Source organism: Sylvia atricapilla, chromosome 1 (genome assembly GCF_009819655.1).
Source record: "Sylvia atricapilla isolate bSylAtr1 chromosome 1, bSylAtr1.pri, whole genome shotgun sequence".
Classification (NCBI taxonomy): Eukaryota; Metazoa; Chordata; class Aves; order Passeriformes; family Sylviidae; genus Sylvia; species Sylvia atricapilla.
This window is the reverse complement of record NC_089140.1, coordinates 126290785-126309353: the sequence shown is the minus strand read 5'-3', so window position 1 is coordinate 126309353 and position 18569 is coordinate 126290785. Positions and strand designations below refer to the sequence as shown.

General features: G+C 37.1%; 1 protein-coding gene across 3 annotated transcripts in view; it reads right to left on the bottom strand.

The window, feature by feature from the left end:
- The window catches only part of WWP1 (WW domain containing E3 ubiquitin protein ligase 1), a 59592-nt gene that overhangs the window by 35098 nt on the left and 5925 nt on the right, over window positions 1-18569 (bottom strand). For all 3 annotated transcript variants that reach the window (XM_066332986.1, XM_066333004.1, XM_066332994.1), the window contains exon 2: window positions 532-622. In XM_066332986.1, coding sequence (XP_066189083.1) covers window positions 532-601 — 70 coding nt within the window. In that variant the 5' untranslated portion in view covers window positions 602-622. The remainder of the gene's footprint in view (window positions 1-531; window positions 623-18569) is intronic.

Below are 18569 nucleotides of genomic sequence, written 5' to 3'. Positions count from 1 at the left end.
TTAAATTATTCCATATGTCTATTTCGTCCAACCTGTGGCCCTAAGGATATTATATTCAACAAATATTTACCTGATATGTAAAAAAGAACTTAATATCTTGAAAGGCTAGCAAATTTTGTAATCTCCTCCTGTTCTCCATCTTCGTTTAAACACTGTATACAGTTTCAGCTTGAGGTTCACTACAACCACCAATCTTTTTCCTAGAATTTTAGTAATGTGTGTTCCTTCTTCGGAATACGTGTCATTAACTCCTTGGTGCCAAGCAAAATTTCTTGCAATTGTCTGTACTGTTGTACAGATTGCCTTCAGTCTTTTATTTTGAAGATTTATTAAACCCTGTCATGCAACTCACTGTATAATCTCTATTTAGCCTCAAATAATCTACATATATTATAGTAACATTATCAACTGTAACATTCATACCATTAATTAAAATATTAACTAGTTCATTTTTATACTCACTTCCAGGACTGCTTTTGTAGAATACACGTTTTCCTGCAAAAAATCTCAACTATATAAATCACTACTTGCCTGTTACTTGCATCTGTAATCTTCCATTATGGTTGTGACTTGTATCAGATCTTGGTGAAGCTGTGGCCATGTCAGAGGTTGAGGCTTCAGCCTAAAGAAAGCAAAGAGATAGTTTATTAAAAAGTATTATCTCTGCATGCTAGCTACAGCTATTAAATAAAATGTTCAACTAATAAAGAAGTTACAAAATATTATTTAGGTACAGCAGAACACATTATTTCATAACAGCAGTTAAAAAAAGCAGTCACTTTGGAATTTTGTCCCACGTTACACCTCTAAGGATGCCAAGACACTTCAGTAACATATATATTTACATAGTTTAGAACAACTGTGTAAGGCAAGAATAGAAATTCAGCTGTGATATATCAATAATTCTCTCTCTAGAACACATACTTATGGTCTGATTTCAGATAAGCTGAGCATCAACAACTTCAAATAAACAAAACGTTTGAAATATTTAAATGCTTGAAAATCATGCTGTCACCAGAACAAATTCACTAAAGCAGTAACGAGAGCAATTCTGACAAACATTTGCATTCTATCCCTATATTTGCCACCAGCTTTCTGCCCCACTGCTGTCCACCCACAAATCACTTCCCTCTTCTACTGAAACAGGAAGCACTTTACAAGGAGTTTACCCCATCTCACCACTCAGCAACTAAAGCTGAGCGTGTCAGAGACCCCAGCTGAGGCACCCCAGCACATACACGTGCACACGGCATCACTCCTGTCCTCCTGAATTACTACACCTGAAACACATCTAGAAAAAACACATCGAGTAAAACATTTCTATCAGACAACTACTTTTCACAAGAAACAAATACATAGAAATTACAAATAGACTTTCCCTGGTCTGGATGAACTTCCACATACTTGTTTCTGTGAACACAGTTGTTTCAATAACAATATTGGAAGAGCTGTCACCAAACCTTTTTGATCATGCACCTCTATAAGCATGAAAATTTTGAGTACATACCCTCAATATCTGCATGTTTATTTATAAACTAAATATATGTACCACTTGACTAATACACTCTGTATATATTGCAACATATAAAACCAGAAATCAAAAAGGATGAAATGAAGATTAAATAAACAGTATTTTAAAAGAATTTTTTAAGGTAAAAAAACCTTCCTTTTGTTCTAACTATTTTTTTTTTTTGTGAGAGCCGTAAGATTGAATATGCTTCAACATTTTTTAAAATGTTGACTTAACACTTCGTAATACAGTGATTTGAAGGTCTAGTTTTAAATTCAGTTTATTGGCTCTCATGGCTGGAAAACACAATTTACAAAGATATGTACATCCAAATCAAAGTGCATCACTGGCTACACTTTCTAAATCCTGACACTCATTTTGCATCTCTGTCCACTAATTATGCAAAGGTTTTTCCTGAAATTCGGCCAATAATTTTCCATCTTCCCTGATATCAATAATTCGTTATTGCAAACCAAAGAAAGGTATTCCATTTTTATACTTTTATCAGATTTTCAGATTCTGAAACTAAATTGGGAGGACTTTTAAGCAGATATAAGGAAATTCTGCTTCCAATTTCAAGTGTACAAATATCGTAGATTTTACAGATGATACATCTTTTCTGGCAACAAAAATCACACAAGGAAACATTTCAAAATATCCATTTTCAAAATGATTCCTCCACAGCATCAGTTTATTTCAAAAAGCAATAGGTTTCTTGCTTGTTAAAATACCATCTTCCCCTTCAAGGAACACTTTCAAGGTGTCTTAAAGCATCTTAAGTGTCTTTATTATTTTGAAATAACTGGTAGTCAGCATACTGTTATCACAGTCAGCTGACTGTTATCACTAAACAGGTCAGGAAGTTCATAACACTTGTTTTTTTGTGAGGTAAAACATGTAATTAATCTTCAAGTTTTACAGCTCTTCTAAGCACTTTGCCATGATAACTAGCAATCCTCTGCACAGTACACAAGATCTTCCTGGTCACACCCAGTGTCATTATAGATTATTTTAAATACTCGACTATTTAAAGGCTTTGTTTTCATACAATGGACCACAATGATGACTTCCTGCAGCACTTTATGCACTTATGGCTCCAACTTCGTTGTTGCTTGCCTATGCATGGTGCAATGAATGAATTCTGCAAATGGTGCTCAACCTGCAACCTTAGCCAAGAACCTTTTTTACTTTGGTCAAATCAGCCACTCCCATCTGTGGTTACTTTTGTAGTTTTTCCATTTAAAAAAAAATGCTGTTATTAAAGAAAATACTGTTTAGAATTTATGCTTAAGAATGTCTCTTGTCTGGTACATATTTCCCTAGTGATTTAGTTCTTTGTGAATTTCATTATAGACACAGAATTTAAGTCGAGCCACACCACAAACACCTATACATTCCTCCAACTGTCTGTACAGCAGGCCTTTCCCATTGCATAATTTTTTTCTGACATTTGTTTCTTCAGAACTTTGGCAATGTATTCCAGACACCTTCCAACAGTATCTGCTGACAAAAGAATGTGTTTTGATTTGTCACCATCTTGTTTGCCATGTATCATTTCTGATATTTACACTACTGCAGGAAGATAAAATGTTTCCCCAACAGTATCTCTGTATTCTGCTATTGAGAAATCTCAAAGGAGGCTTCTAAGCATCTATCACTAAGTTTAGTGAAATCTTGTAAAGTCTTGGATTGAATATAGCATGACTTACGCATTGCTGAAAAAAATCGTAGATGTTTGTTTTCGTGTTCTAGGTGCTTTGTTTTTAAATACCTTGCTAATGGTGATGGCTTCATACTATCATTAGCTGATACCTCAAGAAACAACGTTCGTCATTTCCAGTAGCGGATGTACATCCATATTTGAAATACCATTCTTGATAAACCAAATTGTTTTGGCTGACTTGCTGTCAGATCTAATTGCCAATGATTTTATCTTATAATACATCTGACCAAGGGCTCATGCTAGGTGTCGAAGAAGCATCAGCTCTGCCATGTTCTTATTATTCACATCACTAGTATTATCTTCAATCCACGGTCTATTCGCAGGAATTTTTTAAGCCATTTGCCCATTTTATGAGGGTTTGTTTAGTAAATCTAAATATTACAATCCACAAATTCTCCTAACTGGGCACAAGTAAACTGCATCCATTACAACATGCTGGAAGTGACTGAACAAACACAGGTCCTACTGTAACCCCATCATACTGTGAAATACTAAGTCTGTCTTCAGGACACCTCACAAACCTGTGACACAGGACCATCCAACACACAGACCTACAGAGGGTGGCAGTGTCAATATGTATACTAAATAAAGCCTAATTTCTTTCTTATTCTTCAGGTAAAATATAAGTCCTAGATTTTCTACTCACATTTCCCTGGATAGTGTTCTACACCTGACTTTGGAGGCCACTGATATGGAAAATGTCACAAAAGCAACACATTGAAACAATTCTGAGGCAAATAAATTCAAATTCTTCACAAGAAACCAAGATCTGTAATCTACTTCTAAACATATATTAAAAAACTAGTCTAGGCATACTTTTGTAATTGAAAAGTTATCATTGTTTCTTTCCTCCAACTGTTTAACCTGCATAGGTGTAAAATGATGGGGGGGTTGGTTTTTATTTGGTTGGTTGGATGAGTTTTGTCCTTTTTTAAACTTTACGTCAAGGATGCACAAAGCAAAACAAATACAGAAATAAATGAATAGTGTCAGAATCTTCAGGTAGATAGTTCACTGTATAATCTCTTCAGACTTCACATGCTGATTTATCTGCATGTAATACCACCTGCCCAAACCTGAGTTTCTGGCTCTACTAGCTGCTAACTGCATTTGGCAAACATGTCTGCCAGTCTTCTGATAACAGGGAAGCAAGAATTCCCTACACTTAGCTTTGAATCTTTCCTCCTGAAGGAAAAAATGACCATGATGCATGGTAGAAATTATTGCACTGTGAACGAGATCTCAATAGCTAATGGAGATGAGACAAAGTTAGGCTTGGTGTTGGCTGAGGGGCTCTAACTGCATGACTGCAACCCACAACAACAGTCCCCTGATGTTCTGTTTTGACCCTGTTGAATCAACATCCTTCTATAATAGAAATCTATTTTATATTCTTGCCAATATGGTACACTTAGGTGCATTTACATAGCAATTATTACAGTTCCATATTTTCAGTACGTTGTAAACAGAATACTGACATGCATGTCAAATACTAATTAGAAGAACATAGGAAAAAATTTTTAAAAAGCATTTAAACTTTAAAAAATAGGTTTTTACCAACAACACAAAGTTTTGTGTCATAGTTTGTATTGAACAGGGCTTTACTGAACAGAGCAAAATAGTTGAACTGACTGATTCTGTTTTCTTCATTTTCCAAAGATTCTTACAGTTTTCATCACGTTCCAAAGTCTCTAAGAGCTGCAGCCCACTCATCCTTTCTCAACTGATTAGAAATCAAGAACTGGTTAGGAATTAAAGAGAAAGGAAACATTGAATTTATTTAAGGCTTCAGCCATCACTTATTTTCATCACTAACTATCCAAATTCAGCTACAGACATTTTTAAATTAACAGTTTGGTTAGTGCCTAATCAGCTCAGATGCAGGTTGGTTCTTTCAGGAGTCAGCCTGCTCACATGACAATGTACGACATTTTCATTCAAGATCCAATAAGCTACTCTAACATTAGTAGAAAAAAAAAATAGAAAAAACACACCCCAAACAAAGGAGTCTTCACTGCCTGATACACACTGGGTCATACTCACTTCCAGTCAAACATGTTTTCACTCCAGGTAAACAAAGCCTTAAGGAAGAAAAGTCAGCCAAACTAGACTGTACAAGGTGAACAATTTTATCTAGAGTTTCAAACACCTATTAGTCCCTGAAGGCTGGCCTGAACATATGACAAATCCTGCTGGCACGACTGAAAAAGAGAAGCATAATCCAAAACTTAGCCCTTCAACCTTTGACAGGAAAATTACTGATACAGACATGGCAGGGGGCAGAGGTGAGGTGAGACACCAGACAAGAACTCTATGACAGGAACTGTTTGCAGTGTTAAAAAAAAAACATATTATCAACATCCTGTAAGGTACTAGTACAGATTGTCATACCCAAAGACGTGAAAAGCTCTCGTGGGATAATAAACCATGAAAGAGCAGCCCAAAATTAACAAAGACTGGAAGTAAATAGTGTTTGACATGAATGTTTCCAAAAATCTCGGGTTTCTGGGGGGCAAGGCTGCTGCAGAGAGATCACACATATCCTGAGTGAAACTAAGCAGGGACAATAGAGAAATCACATAAGTAGAAGAACTGACGGACTTACACAAGGATGGGACTACCGTCATTCTTTTATCTTATAGGAAGCAAAACCTTTTATAGGCTGAGGAAGATTTCTGAAAGTTCTAGTAGAGATGCTTCCAATTCCAAAAATCTGAAAGTTTCAAGGACTAGGAACCTCTCGTCTTGATGAGCTGGAAGAAATTATATCCACACGGCCAAAAATAAACAAAATTTCAACTAAACACATTGTCTGATCTGCAGAAATGCATGGGATGGCAATTAGACCAAGGGAAGTAAGGATACTCATTAGGAGGACAGAGTAGTTTTCACATCCAGAGTAATGTCAAAAGCAAAACACCTGTATTTTCTTGACATAATTTGCAAAAAATCTCCGTGAGAAAGAAAAGCAGATGAGGAAGCAACACTGAAAGATGAGGATTTTTTAAACAATTTAAAAAGTCATATTTCAAATAATGCAAATTCAAATAATGCAAATTTCAAAAAATTCAAGCCCTTACCACTAATGGACAAGGGAATACTATGTCACAGGGGCGTTATTTACTGTTTTCTTGCATCACGGAAAAACTTCTTTTTCCTCATCCCTAAATCCTTTTTTCTTGTTTCTCAAAATAAATGTCCAGTTTGGCTACTGAATATGTTGATTAAGGGTTAAAAATACTTGAGGTTATCTTTACATAATCTTAAAAAGAGGATTACATACAGCAATGTATGTAGTTTGTAGTTATCTCTGTAGTTTGTACCATCTTTGTAGTTATAATCTTCCCGAAAATGAGGGGATTAATTCTGACAGGGCTACAATCTCCACACATTCCCAAATATGAAGTTGCCACACCTCTTTATTCAAGCTCTAGGTTAAACTTCATTGGTCTAAAGGATGTGAAGCTTTACTTTCAGAACTGTGTCATCAAAACTATTTCAGCTGGTAGAGGGGTCCGCCGCTTAGGACCCAGAGAGCCACAACCACCCCCAAAAGATGTCTCGCTAAAGACAGCTTCTTGGGGGGTCAGGGCGCTCCTCAGCTGGCAGAGGGGCTTCTCAGCAGGAGGGCAGAGCAGTGATTTCGGCGCAGTGATTTCGGCTCAGTGATTTCAGCTCCTTGCCCTTGTGAGTTAGCCCCTCTTTTAGCCTTAGCCGGCCGTGGTGAGAGAGAGAAAGGTCTCGTGTGGAATTTCTGCAGGTGGTACTTTATTGCAAAGGTACCAGCGAAAGGGGTCCAGGGACGAGGCACCTCTGCCAACCAGAGGAAACCCAGGGGTTTTTATGGGACACCAGGGTGGGAGGAAAGGAGTACAAAACCAATCAATTGTAACAGATCTACATAAAATCTCGAGGGGGCTTGTGGGTCTCCGGACAGGTCGCCATGACTAGAAAGTTTGTCTTTTGCCTTAGGGTCTCTGGGTGAAGTTGCGAAATTCTTTCTTAACTCCTCAGCTTGGCTCCCTCCAGGGCAAAGCAGCTGGGGCTCCACCCACCCCAACACAAAACATACAAATATCACCCCCAGCCTCAAAATTCCTGGACAACAAAAATTCACAGAGACTCTGGAGAGCCCCATGCAAATCACAGTGATCACAATTCTTCTGTCCCTGATGTAACCGATAACTGTTACATCAACTGGAAGAGTACAATCTAATTATTAACTCCTACAGCTGATATCTTAATATTACTTCAGTTGTGTATGTTATTTTGGGTAACTATAGATCAATTAGGACAAAGGAAGACCCAAGCAAAACTAAGGAATGGACAACACAGAAGTCTATTAAAAGAATTAAAGGATAATTTTTCTAATTCATGTGAAACAACAGTTTCATAGCAGTCTTCTTAATAATAACATTTATAAAATTTATGCTTCTGTGAACAATACTCTCTAAATTTCAAAATGTTATTAAAACATCAGAAATCAAAGGGAACAACAACAGTGAATATTTCATTTTTTTATTTTTCAGTCATTAGTAGAATAATTATTTATCCATAGAATTTAAGCAGGCACATTTTAAATTCCATTACTCATTTGATAATGAGTGCACCTGGTGCAGGTATTTCTTTGTATGTTAAAATTAAAAGTTAAAAAGTATCACTGAAAGTTAAAAAGTATCACTGAAGCAGTAAACACACATTTATAAATTGCTTGATTCTGTGAACGAGTAACTGAGAAGATATTTCATGAAGAACCAGGGCACTTAGATGTAAAAGAGTACACCCACCAAGAGAGAAAACCATTTCCCACTCATACGATAGCACAAAAGTCAAGCTAGGAATAAGACAAACAAAAAAAAGTACCAAGATAGTATGGTCCAACTACCTGTGATACCATTCCATAATATATGGAAAATCCCATCACAGAAAACAGTTAATTTTTTTCCCCACTTTAATTCATGCATATAAAAATTTCAATTAACGCTAAAGGTTGGAGAAGTGACCAGTGATTTCAGGAGGCTGCAGGGGTCAGAATCTCTGTACTATATCTGTGCTGATCTTTTGAGTGTGAGGTATGGGAAGGAAAGACTCCAGGGAAACTCTGCCCGTGGCAGAACACGCAGGGTGACAAAGCAATCCTGGGTGAGTATCCTCCAGGAAAAGACAGTTGCTCCACATTGTTGGGGAGCACAGCCAATCATCCACACTTCTGGTCCTGTCTCCAGGCCCTCTCCTTCCACCAAAGAAACAAGGCTGAGGTAGGGGGAAGGGAGTTACCATGCTGATGAAAATCAGCAAGTATAGAGTTGGAAGCAAATTTCTTGATGTAAAAATAAGAAGAAGAAAAAAAAAAAAAAAAGCCTTTTCTTATGTCACATGTAAGTAAGTTTCTTAATCAATTTCTTTCCATTAAGACTTTCAAAATCCAGAATTTTTATTCAGCACAATTCTGACTGAAAAGTCCATTTCACTATTTATCAACATTAAAAATGGTAATTATTTTGTTTCAGCTAATTGAATACATGTCTAATTAACTGGGTTTTTTTGAAAAAAGAACCAAAACAGTATTACTTCCAGAGAGAATGAGTAACTCTATAATCATCAAAAAACTGAAGAGTTTCTCCCTTTATCATCAGGAAACTTTCAGCTCAGTAATTCGATATGCAGAAACAGAAACCAGATCTGAAACAGATCTGGAGAAATATCTCTAGGCCTTTCTTACACTGAGCAGGAGAGCAGAGTCATTTCTACAGATCATCTTGCCTTCTGCAACACTAACAAAAAGAAAAACAAAGAAAAAAGAAAAAAAAAAACATGCAAAACCACAACACCCTAAGACTTGGCATTCCCTATATGTATAGCTTTGATCATCAAAAGTTAAAATTACAGTAATATTTACACATAGGCAAGTAGAGAACTTAAAGGTTTCTTTCCTCTAATGCCACAAACCTTACCACAAACCAAATGCCACTTCAAGAAGCAATAGAAATACTTATCAGTAAGAGATGTCTTCCACGAAAACCAATAGGGCCTTCTAAGAAGACAAAACTCATTTGTTTTTCACAAAAAATTTCACCTCTCCTCCTCCATTTCAGATGTTCTCTTCCTCTTTAAGATTTACTATTACACGGCAATTCAGAATGTCCACAGTTCCATTCTCTATTCTGAACAAATATATGGTAACCAGGAGTATACAGTGAAGCCCAATACAAACGTTAGTTTAGGTGCAATGGACTAGGGATACAGACACGACATTTTCTAGGCCAAGGTATTAGATTTAATTACTCAGCAATTAATTGGCTTATATGGGGGAAGCAGGGGGGAAAAGGAAAAACAACCCTACCTGTGAACATTCACTTCTGGTAAAAAGCTATATTCATAGACATCTTATATACACTTAATGAAAGTAATTGCTGCTTTGATTCCTTTCAATAGAATGCCAGAATTTAAAACACCCATAAAGCTGGCAAAATGGCACCTTGACATGCTTCAGCCACTCAGAACTCTTTCACATATGTACTCTGCTACACTCACTCTAAAAAAACCCAAATTGTTTGAACATAAGAACAAACTTTAAGAAAAGAAAAATATTGCCTAGCAATACTATTGCTTTAATTATTTCACATTATACATCTTCCTAGCTGGAAAGGACTTTAAAAAGGGTATATATAGCTGTAAATGAACACATTGTAATAATTAAGTGGGCAATAGGCCCCACTTAAAATCACTAGAAGTTGCAAAAACACTAAAGATATTCTTTTCAGTGTCAAACAAAAGCCTTGATATGCTTCCGTTAATTGAAATTAGGTAAATGAACAAGAACTATGGAGTAATGAAGCGCCATTAAACAACAGGTGGGGTTTTTTTTATTATTCTTACAGATACACTGAAAGAAATGGTTCTGCGGCAAAACCCAGTAAATAGTGCTTCAATGTATGACTCCTGCAAGACACAGGAGAGAAAAGCAAAGTTCAAGTTACACAAACAGCTTTAACCTTTGATTTCTAATCTGGATGCCTTACCCTGAAAGTCTTGGATTCTTTCAATTTAACTTAATAGATCTGTTTACATGACACTGAAATATTGCCTTTTTTTTTTTTTTCCCCACAGACTAAACCAGATTCTACACCTCCTGGCATCCCACTTTTGCCCCAAGCAGCCAATTCCCATACCTTTTTATCTGCATGAATTCAAACACTTCCTGTTTTTTAAACTCCTTTTTGTTGTTGTTGTTTTCACCTATACTACCTTTAAATTTCAGCCCTATGTATATTTTTCTCTTTGCATTTTATACCTATATAATTTAAATTCTTTCTGGGAGACATTTTAATTATTCAACATAAAAGTACACATGAAAGCCATATGTTGCAAAACAAAAAATATCTAAGAATGGAACAAAGTAGCATGCGTGCTTACCAACAGGTTTTCCAACTATGTCTTAAAATTATGCATGAAGCTAAAGAACCTGAAACATTACAAATCCTAACTTATGTGACAGTATGATCAATGAAGGAAAGTTAGAATCCCTGTGAAAACAATTTAAGCAATGATTCTATGCTAAAACTGAATGCAAAAGATGGTACAAAATGTATTCAAAATCATAAAGCATACAGTAAGTTTAATAATTAGCCAGTATATTTGTAAGATGCAGTGGGTAGTACTGAACAGTCTCCTCACCTATGAAGTACCATTTGTAAAAGTCTTATAAATAGCAGCTTAAGTCATTGTTTAACAACTTAGACAACATTAGAAATGGAAACCAGTTTTTCCCTGACCATTTAAAATAATGCTAAGAGCACTGAATTTACTTCTCACACAATGGAAACACACAGTGACAGTACTTCTAGGACAAGATTGTAGTAAAGACCATCATTTGTTGAGCAACAAATTATTTACTGTGGTACCTGCTGCTAAACTTCAGTCAGACAAATATTGATGGAATGAAATGTAGGTCTCTACCTTAAATAAAAACCTAGGATAGTTTATGAAAATGCAAAGTAAATAACTTGAAATTATTTAACAGAATAGTTAGCTACTTATCAAGATCATAAGATTCCTTCCAATCCTTTTAGTACTTACTTCTTACTAATAGTTTCTTTAATTCCTTACTTATTGATGAGTTTAAATTATGTATGTTTAAAAATAACTATTCCATCAGGCACATAAATATTACCTGCACAGATCTGGAAAACCTGAAAGGAGAGTAAAATGTACTGTTCAAAACATTTGTAACTGTAGGACATATTCTACGCTAATAGCAAATACTGGAAACTTTTTTTTTAAGTAGATGTGCTCCAGTGCCTTAATCATCTTGATGGCCCTTAATTAAACTCTCTCCAGCATATCCACATCTCCTGTGTACCGAGGAGCCCTGTACAGGGCACAGCACACCAGGTGTGGCCTTGTCACCAGTGCTGAAAAAAAGACAAGGACCACCTCTCTCAACCTGATGGAGATTCCTTGTCTAATGCAGCCCAGGAAGCAGTCACTTTCTTTGCTCCCATGGCATATTGCTGCATCATGTTCAACCTCATGCCCACCAGGACCCCTAGACATCTTCTGCCAGCAGAATGTTTTGCTTCTCCTGTTAAAACTCTAAAGTACTATCAAAACCATCTTCAACGTACAATAGCCCTCACTCCTTTATCTAAGAACAGCTTACAAGTATTCCCCCAAAACATGAGAATTACTTGAGGTCGAGAGGTCTGGAAAAGGACCCAAATTTACTAATTAGTACTCCAACAAATCAAATGAGAAGAAAGCTACAAGAATATCCTATACTTTCTGTTTTTATCGACATACTTTTGGGACTGAATCTTCAGACCAGCCAGAATAGTCAGAGATATAGCAGCATTTAATTTCTCTTTTTTTTTTGCCAAGTCCACAGTACATACTGGTAGGTATAGACACAGAAGTGGCTTCCTTAGGATCTGCTTTCACAGAAGTAGAATTTTAGCTTCAGCACTCCTCCTCCAAGGTTTATGAGGCCTTGACAATAAGACAAGGCATTATTTCTCCCTGACAGTAAACCAACAGCTTCTCCCGACATCCTTCAATGTCCCTGATACACTGTAAATATTTTGTTACTAAGTTCCAAGTTGCCAACCCTGCAGCAGAAGACAGAGAACTGAACTGGAAAGCAAACTGTAACTCTTCTTAAAAACAGGGCATGGAGAGATGGAAGAGACCCCTGAGGATCATCCAATCCAACTCCTGACTCCACGCGTGCAACACAGAAGTTAAACAATGTATCTAAGGGCACTGCCTGAATGCTTCCTGACCAGGATGGATTGGTCATTTTGCAGGGCTATGGTATTACTGGTGTTTGTAACACTCGGTGGAATGAGTCTCCTGGCTGGAGCACTGTCATGGAGGGCTACCGGTTCTACAGTAGCAACAGACAGAGCAGGCAAGGTAGAGGAATTGCTCTGTATGTGAGGGAGGGTCTGATTGCACAGCCCTTACAGTTAGTGATAACGTGATTGAGAGCCCCTGAGAGAGGATTAGGGGGATGGAAAAAAAGGACTTGTTGCAAGTGGCTGTCTATGACTGATAATCCAGCCGGGATATAATCACTGATTAATCATTCTCTAGGCAATTTAGGGGAAACCCCTGAATCCGTAGCTCCTGTCATTATAAAAGATTTCAATTAATCTCAACCAGGAGCACCATACTCCTGTGATGAGGAACTCTTGGAAATTCTTGAAGTCTGTAGGAAGTAACTTCTTGTCACTCAGGTACTCAGTGAGCCAACTAGAAAAGATGCCCTCCCAGACTTGCTGTTTGTGAATACAGAAGGACTCGTTGGGGATGTGACGGTAGGTTGCTGTCTTGGCAGCTGTGCTCATGATGAAATGATCCTGCTTAATTTTATATCCTTCTAGGATAAGGCCACTGATCTTTTGGATGAATAGAAGGTGGATATAGTTCCAGATTTTAGCAAGGCATTTTATACTGTTCCTCATAACATCCTTCTGAACAAGTTGCTCAACTGTGGGATGAGCAGGTTCAGGGTATGCTCAGCAAAGTACTGTCTAAAGGGCAGAGCTCAAAGAGTTGTACCAAATGGGACTGGTGACCTGTCCCAGTAGTGTTCCTTAAGGCTCAGTTCCAGGGCCAGTCCTGTTCAATATTTACTCCAATGATCTGCACACTTGAGTTTAACGCAGCAGTAGCAAGCTACTGACCAGAAACTGGGGCAGGAGGCATGAATCTCCTCTCCAGGTTATTTAGTGACAGGACATGTAGGAATGGTTCAACGTTGAGTCAGAGAAAGTTCAGACCTGACCTTAGAAAGTATTTTTTCACTGAAAAGGTGGTAAAACACTGTAACAGGTTTCTTAGAGAGGTGGTCTGTGCCCCAGGCCTGTCAGTGTCTAAGAGACATTTAGACAATGCCCTCAACAAAACAGTTTACCTTGCTGTCAGCCCTGAACTGCTCAGGCAAGTGGACTACATGATCACTGTAGGTCCCTGCCAATTGAAATATTGTACTCTGTTTTATTCCTGCAAACAGACAGCTTGGGGCCATGACTACTTCCCTAGGGAGCTTGTTGCAGCGCTTGAGCCCACTTTTGAGATCCTCTCCAACATACACCATTCCATGATTCAGTGGAGAACTTCTTACTAACCAACCAAACTCAAACAGTTCTACGCAATTCCCTCACCTCCTATCACTGGACACCAGAAGATCAGGTCCTCCTTATCTGTTCCCCATCATAAGGAAGTCAATGACAGCAATGACGTCACCTCTCCGTTTCGTCTTCTCTAAGCTGAACAAACAAACATATCCTCAGCTGCTCCTCATAAGTCATGCTCTCCACTCATCCTTTGGACAAATTCTAACATTCTTCACACTGGGTGTGATATAAATATTACTGTATTCATCTTTCTTAAGCCAAGCTATATGTGTTTTCTACCCCTCCACCTCAGAAACCAAATCTTCATCTACTCCTATTGATACGGAGAGCAAGCTATATACAGAAAATATTTTCTGCAATTTTTTCGAGTACATTCCCTGACCATTGCAACAAATGCTGCAGAATTGACCAGCGCACTATACATAACTTTTACCAGCCTCCTATAGGGGTCTAAGAAAAATTATAGTACCATTACAGAAGTTTACAAAAAACTGTATTTCTGAGTGTTATGCAAGAGGCTAGACAAATGACTATGATTCCACTGCACACATCTGCCTGTTCTGTTCTGCCTCATACTTGGACCTTTTTAGCCTTGTTTTCCCAAGCAAATATCATATGCATGACTCATACTGTCCACCTGCCTCTTCCCCCTCTTCCTTTCATCTCCATCCCTTTAAGTGAATCTGTACACCACCAGATTCAGTTAAAATAAACTGAGAAGTAACATCTGAAAAACTCAGTTCCCATGAGTTTCACAAAGTTCAATAGCATAGCAGAGGAAAGAGACACAATTTCATGTGCTTGCTGAGCAAAGGGCTGTAGCGTGAGCTCAGGCTCTCTAAGCTGCCTGACTTAAAAGCTACACAAACACCACAGAAAGCTCTGAATCAGTCTGAGCTGCAGCAGTGCATGGTGCCTTTTTTACAAGTAAGAAAGGTCTAGAACAGCACATGAAGCAAAGAATTGTAATTGTAGGAAAAGTCTGTATGGAACCTAGTTCCATTGCTACAGAGCAACTTACAGCAAAATATTTACGGTATACGCACTGCTTGTGAATCTTAATCACAGTGATGCTTCTACCAATTTGACATTGTCCTACCACAATGTCAAATAATGAAAAATACCACAGTGAATACCACAGATATCTCTTACAGATAAAAACACACACACAGTGAAACAAACAGAGTAAACAACTTACAGGTTTCTTAGTAGAACAACAGTAGTTAAAGGCCAACACACATGTCAAGAAATCAGGGAAGAATATTTTCTCCTTAATTCTAATATTTACCTGAATAGTTCTCATATCTGCCAGAACATGTAACATGCCAGCTACACAAGCCTTTCTGAGTTGTCTTCTGTTATGGATAATCCTAATGCTTAGTATAAATTATTGCTCATCAGACTTGCATCAAGAGCAATGTAAAGCAATATATTAAGATAGGTTGTTAAAATATGGGCAGATTTTAGTGTAGCTACACTGCAAACAGAAAGCTTTACCCCTTGTTCCATACAGGCACTTCCATATTAAACTATATAGGCAACCTATTTTAACCACATGGAAAATGGAGAAGCGTGAGCTTCCAAACAGGCAGAGAGCCTGAGCACATACCAAGAGTGCCCAGATAGCTTATAAAATCCACTCACAGGAATCTGTGCCTGTCAGCACCACCTTATTAGTTACAATACCTTTGACTGGTGTAAACACATCTCTACTGCAGCCACAGCAAAATTAGCAAACATGGAAGGACTTTAAAGATGTTAACCAAGAGTGCCGCTGTTACTGTTACATCCCCTCCACTATGTTTTCATGGGATTTGACTAAGGAATAGCAATAATGGGAAATACATTGCTCCACAAAATAGTTTCCCAGTCTCCACATTGTTTTGGTAAGTCATAAAAAACAACAATTCCAAGAGGGAAAGAGAAGCCCACTCAGTGCTATGAGAAAGTGGCAGAAAGGGTTTTGCACAATTTTTGTCAGTAAGACATTTGATGTGATCCACCTCTCACCAGTAACTTTATCTCAAAAAATAGCTCAAAGAGGTATAAGTAGAATTCACTGCATGTTCTCACTCTCTTTTCTCTGAATATTTGATTTTTTAAAAGTGCTATGCAAGGCTCTTTCCAGCTGTCAATCTCAGCAGTGTTAAAACACTAAAACATGTCTGTCCTACTTCCAGTCACAGACTGCACTAATCTTACCTATTTCTACCTGAGAGCATTCAGCCAAGCACTGTTGCTTACTTTTTCAAAAACAGCCCTTCAGTGCTAGAGAACTGAACTTGATCTTTACCAAGGCTCTAAGCTGATGAATAATTCTCACTTCCCAAAACAAAGAGCTGCCTGTTTCTGCTAAATATTTTCCAATCCAATTTTAATCTGAGTTAATCTGATTCCAAAATTTACCTACAAAAATAATCACAAATTGAGAACATGCAAATTAATAAAACAAAAGTCCTACCAGAAGGGCACAAAGTTTGACTTCTTAAGGGCCACTACTGGACCACAATAATACCTTACTATTAAGTTTAACTCATCATTACAAAAGCAACAGTGAAAGAAAACACATTTTCATGAAGATCAGTATCCTTTCTAGTGAAAAGCTAAAGACTAAGCTATAAAACTTAAAATGACTACCAGCTTATCCTTGAGAGCAACACTGCTTTGAAACCAGGTGGCTACAAAAAGTGCACAGAAAAGACCAGCTTCCCACTGAAGGATGTCCAAGTTATTCAGGTTGATTTTCAAGGGACTTGTGAGGGTAGATATTAGAGGAAAGACAAGCAAGAGAAAAGCATCTCCAGCATCCTCTACCCAGAAAACACACACTTGCATGATGTGGTCAACACACAGGCCTTTGGCCTGAAGAGTATTAAAGACGCTTAGTCATTCTCTAAGTCTTCTTCCACATGAATCTCTGCTCCTCTTGCCTTGTCTTTTTTTGTGCCTTCTCCAGTTGAACAGCTTTCAACCCAGGGCAGGAAAAGTTGAAAAAATACACAAAGCATTCATTTAAACTAGGAATGCACTGTGCACATAAACAGTGGCATGACGACATCATCTGTTTTGTTCTTTAGTCTATTCCTACATCTTCTATATCAATCTTTGAAAATACCAGTCTTTAAGCTGTAGAGGGTCACTAAACATCTGGGAAAATGTTCTTAGTTCCCCTCTGTTATCAGGAATGGATTGAAACACAAAATGTTCAAACATGCAGGAAAAATAAGCCCAAAGTGTATGTCTCTGCTAATAAAGATTTATTTAATCAATTTTGGTTTCTTATGGCCTTTAAAGCTTTGAAATAGAAGCAACCAGCATGATAGATTTATACAAAAGAGACAAGAACAACAACCAACTCTGAAAGTAGGCTATCCCTGACAGTTATAGTCCAAAAAAAAACAAACCAAAACATAAACAAACTAAAAAAAAAAAAAAAAAAAAAAAAAAAAAAAAAAAAAAAAAAGGCTACACTGGGCAGTCTAGATTACCTTGCACTTAGAAAGTATTTTAAAACGCATTTAGCTTATGCACTTAAGTACAATCTGCATGATCTTTCTCATTAAAATCCGTTTCTTAGCAATGCACTTTCTCCTTGCCTTTATAACAATTTATTCCTTATTTTGAATCATCAGTCAACCTCAATCTGAATATAACTACCCTTCTCAACTTTTCAAAGTGTGCTCTAATATCTATGTGTTTAGTTGTACGACACAGGATTAAAAGCATAGGTGGAAAGTTATATTTATATTTAATATATTTAATATTTATGGTTCTATGGGCCTCTGCTAGAGACCTCCCCATTTTTTATAATGCTAAAAATTAACAACATTTTTCATTTTATTTGCACAGAAGCTGTGCTACCCTGATAGTTTTCTCCTCGAACAGTTATATCTTCCTGATCAAAACTGAATACAAACAACAAAGAAATCCAACATTTCATTTGTAAAAGATTTGAGAGATTCCCAAAACTATTCACCATAGAAGAGTGACAAATATGCTTATAAAAGTAATATAAAAATAGCATGTTAGCTCATATACGTTATATTCTGAATACATTGCAATACTTAGTTTTTCACTCCATGCCTGATGTGACATTTTCATAAAACAATTCTTAACTATGTTTGGTTCTTGTTACCAAATACTTCATTGCACCTCGTTATGAGGAATACTTGTAACTACTCCTTCCAACACACATTAGGTCTCCTATGTCAACACAAAAAATGTACCTATCACTAAATATTACACTACCCACTGTTATTTCTATCTGAAGGTTCAACTTTCATTACTCAATAATTTCACTACCTAAAGATATTGGCAGTTCATTAGCAGAAGACATTTTAGCACACTATGAACTAAGATTCCAAATAGTTTTCTTTCCCACAGCTATTCCATTAACAATGCAGTTTAATTCACCATCCCATTACAACATTTTGTCAGCAACCTCTTACAAGACATTCAGCCAGGGATTTATTTTATTTTGGAATGACACACAGATATCAGTTGTCCACCAGATTTTCAATACTAACTGAATTTCTCCTGTCCTTGTAACTGGCATCTTGAAGTCAAAATACAATTTTATTTTTTCTTTTTTTTAAAGCCCAAAATCTTTTCAGCTACAAAGTAAGAAAAGTGATTTTTTTTTCTAAGATAACACTGTATGAAGATAGCTGGAAGTACAAAATAAATTGTGCCAAGA